This window comes from Caretta caretta, chromosome 8 (genome assembly GCF_965140235.1).
Source record: "Caretta caretta isolate rCarCar2 chromosome 8, rCarCar1.hap1, whole genome shotgun sequence".
Classification (NCBI taxonomy): Eukaryota; Metazoa; Chordata; order Testudines; family Cheloniidae; genus Caretta; species Caretta caretta.
In genome coordinates, this window is record NC_134213.1 from 25,052,066 (window position 1) to 25,069,008 (window position 16,943).

At 37.4% G+C, this 16,943-nt stretch overlaps 1 protein-coding gene across 3 annotated transcripts in view; it reads left to right on the forward strand.

Annotated features, from left to right (window-relative positions):
- The window catches only part of GABRG2 (gamma-aminobutyric acid type A receptor subunit gamma2), a 98,849-nt gene extending 82,311 nt beyond the window's left edge, over window positions 1-16,538 (forward strand). The window contains exons 7-10 of one of the 3 annotated variants that reach the window (XM_048861508.2): window positions 5,778-5,930; window positions 10,536-10,741; window positions 12,801-12,824; window positions 14,331-16,538. In XM_048861508.2, the coding sequence (XP_048717465.1) occupies window positions 5,778-5,930; window positions 10,536-10,741; window positions 12,801-12,824; window positions 14,331-14,606 (659 nt within the window). In that variant the 3' untranslated portion in view covers window positions 14,607-16,538. The remainder of the gene's footprint in view (window positions 1-5,777; window positions 5,931-10,535; window positions 10,742-12,800; window positions 12,825-14,330) is intronic. The other 2 variants (XM_048861509.2, XM_048861510.2) reach the window with 2 other exon arrangements.
- The last annotated feature ends 405 nt before the right edge of the window (window positions 16,539-16,943 follow it).

Sequence of the window (16,943 nt, forward strand, 5' to 3'; positions counted from 1 at the left end):
TGAGAAAAATGGAGGATCCATGTCCCAAAGAGTTTACACTCTAATTTCTCCACCTACTGAAGTCTACGCACATCGTTTACTTACCTTGTAAGCTCCTGGGGGCAGGAGCTCTCTTTTTGTTTGGTGTTTGTACAGCACCTAGCACAATGGGCTCCACAACTGGGGCTTCACAGCCTTTTAAATTGTGTTCCAAGCTCACCCTTAAGGGAACTTTGTAGTCACTTAACACTTTTTTCTTTACCTTGGCTAAAAGTTTTATTCAGAGTGACGTCCAGGATTGCTTTGATTAAGGTAGTATAACTATCACTTCTAACTGAAAGGCTATATTCATGAAAGCCAACCCTTCAGATAGTGATGGTATTTTCATATAATATATCCTAAAAATAACAAAATATGCCTTTTCCATTAAACCCTAGTATTTTGCCTAATCAGTTAATTCTTTAAACCCTGTATGAAATGGAATCTTTGTATGCTGGAGGTAGACTTTTTTGGTAGTGGTAACAATAAAAGAGACAGATCAAAAATGTATCTATTAAGATCATAAGAATGGCCATACTGGGTCAGATCAATTGTCCATCTAGCCCATAATCCTGTCTTCTGACAGTGGCCAATGCCAGATGCTTCAGAGAGAATGAACAGAACAGGGCAATTTTGAGTGATCAGTTCCCTGCTTCTGGCAGTTGGAAGTTTAGGGACAACTGGAGTAATGGGATTATGTCCCTGCTCATCTTGGCTAATAACTATTGATGGACCTATTGCCCATTAACTTAGTTATTTATGGGGAAAATGAAGGTAAGGTCTGCCACCACAGGACAATATTCCCATTTACAATTTACATGGAGTTTATATTCAATTACCGATATTATGATAGGTTTCAGAGTAGCAGCCATGTTAGTCTGTATTGGCAAAAAGAAACGGAGTACTTGTGGCACCTTAGAGACTAACAAATTTATTTGAGCATCATTACTTCAGTAACATTTCTATCACATAGGATTTGGGCTGTCTTAGAGCTGTAGTACATTCTTTTGGAGTAGCATCCATGTCAATATACTTACAGAATGTGCCATACCATTGCTGTGTTTATGCAAATCATTTTAAGGAGTAGTCACTGATAACTTTAAGATTCCGTTTTCCATTGACAGATTTATGGTCTTTGCCTGTTTCCTTTCTGAGGTGACAGTGCCCTCCTGTGGTCAAAAACATGTATTCTTGCAGAAATATTTCCTAGTGATTAACTTTTAGCATTTATAGCCCATACTAATTGAAAAAAACCGGATTCTCCACACATTCTAAATCATTCATTTTTTGTTTCTATTAATTTGAAATAAAATGTTATTCCTAACTATGTCTCCATGTTTCCATAACAAACATACATTTAAAATGTTTAAATCATGTTTATTTTTTCCTTTGGTTTCAGTTTCAAATAAAAGGAGTGTGGGGAGAGAAACATTAGAAATCTGGATAGCTGGAATATCTGCAAGTTGCGCAATTATTTTTCATATCATACACCTGTGCTCAGACAGAATCTTCCAGGTGTATTTTAGAAATCTAAAAATAAAGCCAAACATACACTGGATGGAAAATGAGACAATTGTGAAAGAGGAGTTTGCAGGTAGCATTTGAAGAATTTCTTCTGAAATGGGGATACAGTGTATAGCTAACAGTGATGAAGGCTAATTAATGGCCCTTCTAGTGTCACAATAATATGGTACTCTGAAAGAAGCTGCATAAAAAGAATATTTTATTGTTACCTCTGACTACACTTTCAGCACAGGTATGTAATTAGCCTGCACTTTGGATCTAGGGTTGAACAAAAGGCAAGCATAATTTTATTGACCAAAATATGAGAGCTACTTATTAAAATAATTGAAGTGAATTAGCATTTGGTATGTTTATAAGATATGTTGTTGAGTGTTCATATGTGGGTGCAAATATGATTGTGTTAGCAATATCCCAAATGACTGCATCCTGGCTTTTAACAACTACCAATAAATATCACTCAAGAAGCTGCTTATAAATATAAGTGGACAGTTGAAGTGAACATTCTTGAAGTGAACAGTTATTTTCTTTTTCATGCTATGGGACCAATTATCCCAGAGTTTTCACTGAGAAATATTTTAGTTGCAATGTATATGTTTGCACAGTTTGGGCTCTCTTTATCAGTATGTACAATTTCACTCCTTGTTCAAGATAAAATAGGCAAATATATATTTAATTTACGGAATTATATATGGAGTAGAATTCTGGGCTGGGAGTCAGGTGGCACTTTGGATGAAGTGTTGACGTTATTTTTTGTCATGAAGATACCTTGCATTGTCCTCCTCTCACACTTTTACACATGTGGAAATAAAGAATAACTCCAGAGCAGTCAATAGAGTGATATATTAGTGTGAAAATGGTATGAGAGGAGAATCAAGCCTGTCATCTCAAACCGAGGGCTTTAGCAGTGTGGGCTCACAGTGGCTGCTATTAAAAAGTGATCCTTGATACTACTGATATCTTTACAGTGTAAAGAACACTTTGTTGTCTATATGTCACAAAGCTTGGTCCTATATAAATATACAGCAGAGGGTCTCCCTAACTAGCTACTTATATAAACCATCACCACCCACTGTAGTGCGTGATCATTAATGGATTTCATCCTCATAGCACCACTGTGAAGTAGAGAAGTATTATCCTCATTTTACAAATAGACAACAGAGGCAAGATAGATTAGAATAAATGGGTTTCACTTAATGGGGTGGAATCCTGGCCCTATTGAAGCCAATGGAAAATCTTGACTTCAACAGGGCCAGCATTTTCTACAAGAAATCTGTAACTGAGCTGGAAATTGAACCCAGCTTTCCTGAATGCCAAGCTAGTGCCCTGGGTGGTAGAAAGTCCTTCATCATCAACTCCCCACAAACACCTCAAAGCAGCTGCATGGATATAAACACTCTTTACCTTTGGAGCTGTAGTCTGGCAGCCCTTCTTCAGGTAGAATTCTCATTGACTTTAGCTCACATTTTACCTTTATGAGTGCAGCTGCTTCGGCCTTTAAGGATTTTTTCCCCCAACCTCACCCAGAACTTGGCAGTGAGACCTGGGAACTATGCAGATGTTGCCACAAGCTGATGCATTCAGGGACCCTAATCAAGATCCTTAGTGCAGGAAAGAGAAAAAGCTGTTTGTGAAGGGAGAACAAAATCTAAAAACTTAGATCAGTGTCTGATTCAAGGGAACGTGTTGACTGAAATGTGTCATTTACCAACATTTCCAGTTCAGGAATCCAGTAGCAGAAAAAGCACCAAAAACTCTTGATAAATTAAATACAAAACATTAGCCCCTGGAGAGTCCCCAGTGTGTATAGCAAGTGCCAGATGAAGGTGAACTCACGTTTCCCTAGAAATAAATTGTTCATGGAGAGGAGCTGTTGACATCAGAGTGATGTTTGAATGGTGCTCAGTGGGTTAAGACTTATACTAGTTTATTAACTTCTTGAGTTTCCTTATATACTTTTTGTGGGGGTGGGAGAGGAGGATGGAGGGATGACATAATTTTATTTTTTTTTATTAAAGAAATAAGAAAATGTGTCCATTAAATGCACTATTATAAAATAATAATAAAGTAATAAATGATATTTGCCTTAAGGAGCAAACAAAGCCCTATCCTTCTAGCTCCCAGATAGTAGTACCACAATAGAAGACTGGATGTGGATGGCTGTATAGGGGGGTTCTCACCACACAGGGTAGGACCTGGGCAAGCTGGGGAAATATAGGTAACCGTATATTCTCCTGTCATTCCTCCCTCCCGCACCCAGTAAGTTGGGGTAAGGGGTGGGAGTCGGGGGCATGTTGCATAAAGTCCTATTGAATATGCTTTGCACAGGGACTTCACAGCAGTTCTGCTACCTGGGTAGGTGAAGTTAATGTGCCCATCTTGTCAGGATGGATTTTGAGGTCTAGATTTTGTCCTAGAAGGTCTACAAAAAAAAGGTGTTTGCATGAGTTTCCATTTCCTATTCTTAAGAGTAAAAAGTGCTTGGAGCTGAGAATGCTGCAGCTTCTGGAGCTCTGGGCCAAAAGAGATCAATCCTAAACTAGGATAAAATGTGGGGTTAATAATTAGTGACATACCAGTCCATCCATTCCAACATACTGGCTCAAGACCAGCAATTTCAAAGAAAGAAACAAGAAACCATGCAGTGGACTGCTGTAATTTTATATAATATAAATACAATTTTCAACATTCATAGGATCTATGATCTATGTATATTCTTGGATATGTATCTTTGGACTCTAATATTCTGATGCGTTATCTAGGCACATGGAAAACTGGTTTTCCGTTAGTTCTATCATGAACCCGTGTTGTGTTTATGTTCCTTGTCAGACTTTTTGGTCTTTGTTTTACCTCTCATTCCTCTTCTGATTTTAGCCTCATTTTAAAAAAATAATAACTTTAAACATGAAAAGAGCTTCCTCTTAAAGGATGTTTCCTTTGAAATACAGCAGCTAATGCATAGTGTAATCTCTACCATAGCATGGCAGGGAGATAGCCAATTTTAGAATTGCCAGGGCTGTTAGTAGCATATGTTAAAGTGAATAAATACAGAAATTCAAATTGACAAAAATAACCACCTTTCACAAAGTGGCCAATTAGACTCACAGGAGATAAGAATAATTAATATTACAATTGTATGGGTTTTGATTGTATAGCTCTCTTTAACCATGTATGTTTTAAATATTTAACTTTAGCCTGTCCATGAAATGATACGAGAATTAGGGTAAAGTAATAAAACAGATCCTTAGCATTTAGCCATGACTCGTTAGTATCTACCAGATATATATTATATTAGTCTGTGAGTATTCTAATGGTAGTAAGGAGGTTTCTGTTGCTTTAGTTGATAAAGACTATAATAACAGTTATAGTCAATCTGGTTAGTATGGGCAGTGAGGAATGACTAGGATGGTGACATTTCTATTGCAAAAAACACTGCTCCTGAAAAGGTTACCTCTAAACTCTTTCATGTTTAGAGTTTATTAGGGATTATTCTAGTGAAGATTAAGAACAGGTTTTTAATTTTAATATGCCTGTAATTTAGTATTCAGAATGAACAACAAACTATGCTGACTTGAGCAAGAGTAAGTTTTGGTTGACCTACCCTCCTACAGCTCTGCAAATGTACCTCAATATAGATTAACAATCCTCCCTGCTATTCTAGTCCTGGGCTTCTCTCTACATAGATTCCACAAATTGGAATGGAGCCTTTGTTGGGCCCCGGGCCATCTTCTTCCGCCAAATTTTTTGCACTAGTATAGGTGTGAAAAGCACTCTAAAGCACAATTGAGAGCACAAACACTTGGCTCATTGGAATACAGTGATTGGAGACATGCTGGACCACTAGTGAGACAGGTGCTAGGATACATGAAGCACTATGCTAGGGATTTGCAGATTGGTCTATAAATCCAGCTGAAAGGAGAGTAGGTTGAGGGGAATAAAACGGTAGGGGAGGAGCACCTTGTACTGTGTAGATAGTTGTTCCTCTTGAAGGTTGGAGATCATCATACATGTGGTGTCATGGGGGATGTTTCCTTCCATACCCCAAAAGCGAACAGGGTTCAGTTAATAAAGAACAGCAGGAAACCAAACTCACAGCTCTACAGAATGTGTGTGTGTACCTGTTTCTAGAACACCTATCCAAACATGCTGAACACAACTCACTATGTATATACCTAGGTAACAGATGGTAAATCTAAAGGGTTTTTAAATGCTATTCTATGTATATCTTTGTTTTACAGGGGACTACGTAGTCATGTCAGTTTACTTTGACCTGAGCAGAAGAATGGGTTATTTCACTATTCAGACCTATATCCCCTGCACACTCATTGTAGTGCTCTCCTGGGTCTCCTTCTGGATTAACAAGGATGCAGTTCCAGCCAGAACATCTCTGGGTGAGTTGCTGTGTCTTCCAGCATGTATGATATGATTTATGTATCTAGCAGAGCTCCAGTATAGGGGAGCATCTGGCTGCAAGTCTAGTATAGTTCTCTGTGCATCACATGTGAAAGAATTGCATTTGTCACTTAGGGCTTGTCTATACTACCCGCTGGATTTGCGGGCAGCGATCGATCCAGCAGGGGTCGATTTATCGCGTCTAGTCTAGACACGATAAATCGACCGCCGAGTGCTCTCCTGTCAACTCTGGTACTCCACTGGCGCGAGAGGCACAGGCGGAGTCGATGGGAGAGCATCAGCAGTCGACTCACCACAGTGAAGACACCGCAGTGAGTAGATCGAAGTACGTCGACTTCAGCTATGTTATTCATGTAGCTGAAGTTGCGTAACTTAGATCAATTTCCCCCCTCCCCAGTGTAGACCAGGCCTTAGATGGGAACTGGAATGTATGTCTCTTGTCAAAATATAATGTGAGTCAAGCAACATTTGCATCTCTTCCCCTTTCCCCTTTTACTATATTGGGTCCTGCAAAGGGACTGCATACTTCAAATAATTGCAGTGGAAGCCTGCACAGCAGTGAGTTTCAAGAGTACCTGGATTCCATTTTATACTCAAGATCTTGCATATTTTGAAGAGCTAGTTGAAAATTCATCCTTTTTTTTGCCATAACAATGTTGGGGAACATTTTTCTGATATTTGAGCAGCTTAGCTTTTACACAAAAACATCCAATGCTGTCAATATAGTCAATGCCAAGGAAGAGTTAATCTGGCCAGTTATCCATGTAATACCATGAACAAAGGTGAACAAAGGTACATGCATGGCAGAGGTGTATGTATCATGTGTGAAGACCTGAGCTTTCTCTGCTTAGGTGTCTCATCAGGGTGCTGCGAGATCTCCCCTGTCACATCTGTACTGGCCATTGTAGTGCATGTGTATTCATGAAGAAAATGGATATTTACCCTCCTTTCCCTGCTTAATAAGAATGGTAGCAGAAACAATGGATTATTGCAAAAAGATGTGATGTTCCCTCTAGAAAAATGGATTCCATCCTTTTTCTTTTGATAACTGCACAATAGCCTAACCCCCAGTTTCCTTGTATGAACATCTGGTTCAGTAAAGGCCATACATGCATGAGAGAAATTTATTGCCCTAAAGGATAAACCTATTTTTATGATCTTGCTATCTGGACATTCTTTCTTTTTACCAAATATCATATGTATGTCTCAAAAGCACCAAAGTCATCTGTTCTTTTACCTGTATTAAGAAGTTGATGTTAGTTATAAGGTTTGTTTTTGTCTGTATCTAAAGAGTTATTGTTCACCATGTTTTGGTATCTCAGTTGTTTGTATTTTAATTCCATACTTACTTCTGTATGATTATGTGTTTTAATACCTGACTGTTTGCTTATGTGACCTCTCCTGGCCCCCCTGCTCCCACAAAAAATATTCAGCTGTTGTCAAAGTTATTGTTTCTGAACATCACCCATCTTCAGACAGCCCTCTGCAGAACGCACACACAAGGCCTATACGCTATATAAGACCTATTTTAAGGTCTTAAATTAGACTTTAAGGCTGTGATCCTGCAATTTACAATGCACAGCCAGCCTGCTCCATTGATTTCAGCAGGGTTCGGTGTACTTCCAGCAGTCTGTCTATGCTTTGTAAGTTTCCCTCAGGGATGAACTTCATCCCTGGGGTTTATTTCACCTACAGAATGGGACATATCACCTTTGAAGGCAGGCATGTGAATATGTGCATTTCTGAAATGTACCTGGAATATTTCATGGCAGTTTTTATCACATGATTTTACATTAGTGATGGGCAAACTTCTAAAGCCCCAAGTTTGGGTTTCTTTCAAGTAAACCCCCCAAAAATTCAGACCAGCCTTCTAAGAATCTCCAAACCTCTGGGTCTGGCAAAAGTAGGAGGGAAACTTCACAGGAACAGAGTCCTCTCAACTATAAATCAAATGAATTTTAAGTTGTCATCAGAGTTCTTATCATATGTTGTCCCCAAAGTCTCTCATGCAATTAGTTACAATTAGCAATTTCTACATGAATTGGCCTATTAATAAGCTAAGAGATGGATAAATATAACTTGTTTCTAAGAAGCAGTTGATGGCACTAAAAATGCAAGGTAAAATTATGTGGTTAGATGATAAAATTGTGGCCACCCACTTTTCACTTTCAGAGACCTGGATTTGAGTCCTGATAAGTGAAAATGAATTTAGATTTGCCAACCTAATTTTCAGTTCTGCACAAAAACACAATACAGGTTAGCACGACTGTAAAGTTCTTTCCAATGGAGACTCAGAACTGGATTATCAAGGATTTGCAGGACAGAAGGTTTTAAAATAATGTTGTATGTGTGCACAATCAGTAAATGAATTCAATTATTTTTGAGATGTACAACATGGATCAGATTCTCTATTGAGAACTGGCCTGTTTACACTATTCAGGAGGCTTAAAGGGACCAGAAATTGACCATGAATGGGCAGCAGAGAATCCCCCTGTTAAAAGGAAACTCCCTGTTGCAAATGTGCTGGATCTTGGCTTTGTGCCAGTCATTCCCTACCAAAGGGTGTGATGGGGTTCAAGGGTGGGAGTGGGACAATCCAGACCAGTGAAGGATTGTATCACCACTTGCCCTGCAACCCTGGGTGCTTTACAATGCTTTGCTGCTGGAGCTCCCAGCTTGGGATTTGCTTAGCCAGCCTACAAACATGCAGATCACATCCTGAGTGTCCATATGCTAGACAGGCCTGGTTCAGCAGCTCTGACTACAGCAGCCTGTCTACAGCCCCAATCTGGCTTCCACCCACTTTGGTTACAACCAGAAAGGTGACCCCAACACACTCCCAGTCCTAAATGTTCACAGAACTGTGTTTTCTGAAATGTCCAGCATCCTCTGGGACAGTTTAGAGAAATAATAGGGTTCATTTCTTTCCTCTAAAGACCCAAAAGCACATCACAATTTATTAATTTACCTGGAATAAGTACACCCTTCCAATTAAACACAGCACAGAGTTATGTTTTGTTTTGTTTTTACAAAACAAAACAAATTTATTAACAATGGGACATAGATCTGTTTAACAACTCCCCCTGACCTTCCAGGATTACACACTTTAGTCATAATTTTAGCATACATACATCCAGAACTCTTAATACCCCACTGCATACATACATCACAGAAGAACATTAATGATCGGTGTGTTGTTAGTTTTTTAATGACACCTCACAAGACATATTTTGTACAAAGATTATTTCAATCGTGTGAACACAGAGGTTCAGGGTGTGAACACAGAGGTTCTTAATGTCATACAAAGATCAGCAGAGATTCTGTCATTTTGTATGTGGGTTTCAACCGTGGGAAACCATCATTGATGTTCACCTTCAACATTATACAGAAGAAGTCACTTCACATACATACAAGTTCGGTCTCTATTTGGTGATCTGTGTCGGCTTTCAATTCTTGTGTGTGGATGAGCAGTTTTCTGTACTCAAAATATATAGGTATTCATAATGTAAACTCAAAATATAAGAATGTAGGCAGGTGTGAAGGCTCAAGCTGACAATTATTTATTATAATTCGAGGTTTTGTAATTGGGGAAAATGGTAATTTCCCTTATCTCTCCTATTTTTTTTTTTATTTTCAATCCATAAAAGCACAAATGGGGATTAAATTATGGGGTTTGTTTTTCTGTTAAGTCTTTATGAGCCTGATCCAAAACCCATCATAGCCTAGGGGAGTCTGTGCACTGATTTCAGTGGCTCTGAATTAGGCCCTATAGAAATCCTGATTTTGCATCAAAAACTTTAAAATTATAAAATAGTCCCACAGATGGTGGATTAGTTACAATTAAGGTGAATTGTCAGAATTACAGTGGATAGTGAGGTGCAAGTTTCCCCACATATTTGATTGTGGTCAGTTGGTCATTGCTATGAAGAACAGATGCAAACCCCAATGAGAAGAGTGGGAGTTTTGGATTGCATCCTTAATCCCTCATTTAATGAACATCAAACTCATTCATATAAGATATTCATCTTAAATAGAGGTCTTGGCTTTTTGTTGACATTTAAGATTCTAGCCCCCCTTTTTTTTCCACTTTTTTTTTTCATAATACTTTCTTGAGAAATTTTAGGCATTTCCACTTCTTGTAATAGCTTCTAATACTTTTCTTTGGGTATTTCAGCACTGCCCAGGAACTGAAAATGAAGGAAACTTATTTCAACATAAAGAACCTTCAAAAAGTTCAGTTCTAAGGATGGACAAAGTTGTTGAGGATGATCTTTTTTTCCCCCAGTTGAGTTTGGCTACCGCTGCTGAAAAGTTATATTTTTTCCTAATATTCTTCAGGTGCTACAGCATGGGAGTCCCTTTGTAGGAAACAATGCATTGTAATTCGTATTTCCTGTGACTGCCTGGAGTCTCTCACTGAATACACAAGTCCCTCCTGCTTAGCATGCTGCTTTTTAACACTCTCACTGTATGCCAGGACTCCAGGGCATCCTTCAAAGCCAGTCAGCATGTGGCAAGTGACAGAATTACTTTGTCACCTTAAGTAGTAACATTTTTTTGGTTCAATTCTGTCTCCTTACCAGGTATTACAACTGTTCTGACAATGACCACCCTCAGTACAATTGCTCGTAAATCTCTTCCCAAGGTCTCTTATGTGACAGCAATGGATCTTTTTGTGTCAGTTTGTTTTATTTTTGTTTTTTCTGCACTGGTGGAGTATGGGACCCTGCACTACTTTGTCAGCAACAGAAAACCAAGCAAGGATAAAGACAAAAAGAAGAAAAACCCAGTATGTATTGTTTTACTGTCAAGACTGAAAACTTCCCTATATAAATCTCAGTTATGTTTTCTGAGAGAGCATTTAAATCCTACTTTGTGTTTGTCTTTTTGTTATACTGTGCTATAGCTGTAAACTGTTCATAGACGTAAATGGGAATACAAACTCAGTCAACCATGGGGAATGAATAGTTGATATATTACAGTTGTCTGGGAGCCTAGAGATTGATTTCTTCGTGGCAGGCTCCATCTAACCAAAGTGTTCTGTAAGTTACAACTATTACCAAAACCATGCCTTCATGTTATGGTAAATAGAGTCACTGATATGAGTATCAATTTCTCTGTCTTAGCTCTGACAGTATCTTGTGACCTTATACAGTGACTTCCTGTTTGTATGCTGAAATGATTATCTTTTCTTTACTGCACAAGGCAGATTTAAAAATTAAGCTATTCTGTTTTTTATTGCTGTCCCTATCATGTTGCATGATTATCAAAACTTCTTGGTCACAATGGGAATTTTCTCCATTAGATTCATTTATGTAGGGAAAAATACCTGTTTATGTACCATTACTTCATGGGGAATGACAAAGGCAATGTAAAGCATACAGAGCACTTGAGTGTTTAATTTTTATTTTCAAAGCACAAAATGTATTTTTTGCAAATTCCTGTCTCTCTTTCCTTTCTATTCTTTCCTTGTTTTATTTTCCTTACTGTACTCTCTCTCCTGAATCCCTTTTTTATTTCTTACCTCAGAATGTGATTCTATTAACACGTATAGCCTTACCTGCTAGCAGTAACAAGTATATGATAACAGCCTTTATAACAGCTGCGGTGAAGGCCACTGGAAATCCCCTGTTGTCAGTGCAGTATTTGCAGACTATTTGGTTTCAGTGAGGTTGGTACCTTACCCTTCCATGCTGAAGCAAAACTCTGTTCTTCTAGAGCAACAGAATCTAAGTATGTGTGGGAGGGAGGGAACCAAAAGAGACAAAATACAAAAAGAAAGAAAATGCATTTGAAGTTTCTCCTCTGCATTCCCTCTACACACACTCATGGTACGTGGAGTAAACCAATAGAAATTTTCAAATGTACCTAAATCAATTGGACTTGAGCACCTAAATCCTTTAGAAAAAAGAAAAAGAGTACTTGTGGCACCTTAGAGACTAACAAATTTGTTTGAGCATAAGCTTTCGTGAGCTACAGCTCACTTCATCAGAGCTGTAGCTCACGAAAGCTTATGCTCAAATAAATTTGCTAGTCTCTAAGGTGACACAAGTACTCCTGTTCTTTTTGCAGATACAGAATAACAGGGCTGCTACTCTAAATCCTTTAGGCACTTATGCATAGGAGAGCAAATACACAGGAGAGCAAATAAAGATTAACATTTTTGTCATTGTAATGCAAGTTTTATCTTATTGTAAATAATTTTGTTACATTAATTAAAAGCTTGTCACTGATCTGCTGATTTACCAAAAAGAACAAAACAAAACATGAATTTGTTTGTCCTGGATAAATAACCAAACAGAAGTTATGTAAACAGTAAGGTTTGTGGGCACTTGGGGACATTTACAACTGTTGTCTTCAGTCCAACAGAAGATTATGTTTTCTTTCCTCAAATCAGAAGTAGGGATGGGCCTGATTCTAAATCAAGGCTCAAAGAAACCCTGAACATTAGGGTGGAGAGTTGAAGGGCCAATTTCCAGTAGCAGAGACTTTGGCCCTGAATGTAAATTCAAACTTTGCAGATAGCCCTTAATTTTAAAATGGAATGACCGAAATGACAGCTCTTAATTCCCCTGAACAATGAAAAGATTGAAACCAGGTTCCCTATTTATGGCTTTGTCCACTTTAATTACATGTCACTGAGATGAGAGAAATATTTTCTTGTCCATAGTATAACAGAGTTTCTTATTTAAAAGGCTGTCCCCCTTTCCTATTTATAATTTACTTCTTTTTTTACCTGCTATATTTTTAAAAGTATCTTTAATTTATATTATTTTTTCTCTTTCTTCCTCTTCTTTCTTTCTTTCTTTTAAAAATTCTGATTCTCTTTTCTGTCTGCAAAACAAAAGCTTCTTCGGATGTTTTCCTTCAAGGTATAAAGTTTTTGGAATGGAAATTTACTGCATGCGACTGCTGAATTTAACTATTAGAGCTTAAATGAGATTATTTCTTTTTAATTAGACATTTAAGCATTCTACTCAGGACAATATCCTAAATAAGTAGAATGGCTACAGATTTCTAAACAAATTTGTAGAGTTGATTCAGCAGCCCGAACCCTGACTCACTCACGGTTTTGAACTTGAAGTTCAAAAGAGCCCAACATTTTTGGATCGCATGAGTTAAGAGAGCCTAATGTGTTTAAAGCATCTGTATTTCTCTCTTTATCAATTACCCATGGATCCAATACCACCAGCCACACTAAGCACCAGTAATGTACCCTTTTAGAACTCAACTCTGACCCCCTTTAACCTTTGTGGTCTAATTTAAATAAACTAAACCAAAATCTCTTCTAATGATGAGCTATTCAAAATTCACTGTCATCATTAATTACCTGTATGGTGTTCTTATGTCTAATGTCAGAGTTTTGAAAGGGTTTTAAATGCATACATTTTCTAATACTGTCACTGGATCCACATGCTGTTGTTATCCAAAATGGCAAATATAGATAGCTGTATACTACATCTGACTCTGGTCTTCATTCAGAAATGCAGAGATTGAGTTCGAGGGGGGAAAAAAAAGAAGGATATTTATGCTGAAGCGAATAGAATTGACATATTCTGTGGAAACTGACAGGTCATAATATTCCAGAATCATAAAAAAAATTGGCCAGGTGTCAGCCAAAAGTTTGGGTGGCATGCATTATGCAATGCTATGTTCATCAATTGCTCAAGATAGTTGAAAATGCCTAATTAATTCAACTTATAGCAAATGCACATACATGTACAGCTACTGTATACAGTGTTGGACATGTAGAGGCTTCCAGATGGTGAACAATGGTAGATGCTGAGCTGTATGGATTAATAAAAGCAAACTACTGGAGACTGTTACATAGACTGTTCAAACCCCTTGATTCAGATCAACCAGTTTACATTCTCTTCGCTCTTTTCAGCAAATTACAGTTATTTGCCAATGCCGAAGCATGGACACACTTTTATTAAAGAAAATCCTGCATTTCCAGTTGATTACCGCAATTCCTTTCATGTGCAACATCAATAATTGTCTTCATATATCATGCAAATACTATATAAAAGGCAAAAGCAATCCAAATTGCCATTAACTTGCATTCCTGAATGTTTCCTTTACCCTCTAAATTTTAATTTATTTGGCATAAACCTACCTACTCATATTTATTAATATGTAATGTTAATCTGCATTGCTTATCTCAGAATTTAAGCTATATATATATGAAAATGTTCTTTTAATAGTTTAAAAATAAGGATTTACTATTAGAGCTCCTTATTCTTTAGCAGGTCCCTATTTACCCCTAAGTAGAACCATCCTTTGCATAGACTGACCATTAGTCTAAATCAAGTTTTGTTATGAAGATTGTAACAATCTCTTTCTTCCTGCTCCCATATTTTGTCCCTCATTCATCACAGGCACCTACAATTGATATCCGACCAAGATCAGCTACTATTCAAATGAACAATGCCACACACCTCCAAGAAAGGGATGAAGAGTATGGGTATGAGTGTCTTGATGGCAAGGACTGTGCCAGCTTTTTCTGCTGCTTTGAGGATTGCCGAACAGGGGCATGGCGGCATGGAAGAATACACATCCGTGTTGCCAAAATGGACTCCTATGCCCGCATCTTCTTTCCAACTGCCTTCTGTTTGTTTAACCTGGTGTACTGGGTATCCTACCTTTACCTTTAAAATCAGAAAGGGAATAGGTGATATGAGCCTTACTCACTGAATTTCTTAGAGAGATGGTTTCCTTTTGAAGTCCACTTAAAGTATTTATGACACGCTTTATAGTGGTCTGAATTCTCTAGTGCCATAACCCAGTAAATATCAATCATATCATATTGTTCGTCTAAAACTATCATATAATTATTGTGATTTAAACAATTCCATTCAATATGTTGAAGTGATTTGAAACAAAAAATAAAGCAGGTAACATGCAGCTCTACCAGCTGGAATAGAAACAAATAGAGCATTATTGGGGAAAAGGGAGGGAAACATGCCAACTTTAATTAATGATTGGATATTGTCATTTCAATCATGAGTGACTGAGGCTAGAATTTCAAAGTAAAGTACTGTACAGTTTGTTAGCATCTACTATAAATATGCTATATCTTTGTCCTCTGTGGGCTTTTCTTTTTGGAAGAGTCATCTTTCACCTTTCACTTCAAATAAATGTTAGTAGGCTAGCAAAGTAACTTTCCCTCTCAAATAAAAATAGACATTTCACTATGCCTTCCCTTTAAGAACACATGTACAATGCTGTAAATATTTCAATACCTTGTAGTACTTAAAGTCTCTAGTGCATGCATCTCTTTTGACCAAAATAAATGAAGCAAAGGTACCATAAATTATTGTCTTTTATTTTGTGTCTCTGGCTGTGCTATTGTAACTGAAATGTGGATAATTTTTTTTCCCTGGAAAAATTGCCCCTCTCCCTCATGCATGGAAGATTCAAGCAGACAACAACACTTTCATGTAAGACGTTAGAGAAGCGTTAAGGATTGAAACAAATAACATGTAGACAGAATAATCTGTATGACCAATATAATACTTAGTATATAAAGTAACTGTATGTGTTTGCTGCTGTTTTAGCTCTCATTTTCCAGTGACAACATTGTTATGTCTCAGCTGAATTTGCAATTATTATACATTGCAAGATCATCTGTGGTCTTTTAATACATACGTTTTAAATGAATCTTTTCCCATATTGAGCCTGAACTTTGATTATTCTTCTCACGGAGGGTGTTTTGGGGAAATAGATTGTAAGCTCCTTGGAGCAGACACCATCTTTTTGTTGTGTGTTTGAACAGCACCTAGCACACTAGGGTCCTGGCCCATGAGTAGAGCACCTAAGTGCTACAGTAATACAAATACACTAATAAATAAATAATAATAATAACAATAATACACAATCAATTTGAATTAATCAGAAGGATTAGAAACAGCTTTGATTCTTAGCAACCACAACAAATATTTATTCTCTAAGTAAACTTCAGGTTCATTTTGGTTCATTATACTTTGCACTATGTAGACGCCTATCATTCACCACCCATTCATGTTTCTGAACAGCAATATTAGTCAGTACTGCTTTTTGTTCTGTGTGTACCTTTCCAAAAATACAGACTCTTAACCCCGGCTAGCACACAATTTGCAGGTAACCTTGAAACAATAAAAGGAAATGAAGAGTGTCTTTGCTAATAAATCATATGTGCATAGCTTATGTGTATTAAAAACTATTTAACCCACCTGGGTGAATCTTGAAACTCATTTAGCCAGTGGTTTTCAGAACCTGTATGATGCTCAATTATGCAACGTTAAGCACATGTAAATATTACTGACATTTTTTTTTATTGTCAAAGATGTAAAATGTCAACTCTAGGAAAATGGGTTTGGAGTTTGCAATGAGAGCTGTATATGTATGTTATTACACAATTACTAATAGATTATATGGAGACATAAAGACAGTTTTCCACTGTTTGTATAGTTTTGGAAATAAACATGTATAGAAAGGTATAACTAATTCTTGATCATCAATTGTTCCTTGTCCAATGTATTTGACAACCTTTTAATAAAGGAACTGCACACACTAGTGGACTTTTTCAATAAAATTGCTGCACTCCACTCTCCAGTATCCTTGTGGTTACTTTGTTAAAAGTAGCTTAAAGCATATTAGAACAGTATTACGGTTTGCTCTCGAGAAGGCTTTATTTTTAAACTGCCTAGATTGTGAAATAATAATGATTTAGCCTCCAATCCAGAAAGCATTTATACATGTGCTTAACTTTAAGTATGTGAATAGGCTCTTTGACTTCAAAATGAGAAAATGGGCTCTTGAAGAAGTGTTTGCAGGATCAAGGCCTTAAAGTAGATCACCACTTTAGGTTCACCCCACTCTTGAGAACCAGTGGAATGGATGTATTGGTCTAAAAAAGGATATTAGTTTGATTCTCCATCTGAAAGTATGACTACACAAGGTGAAAGGCAGGAGCAAATCAGGCCAAATATTGACCAAAATAAAACTATTAT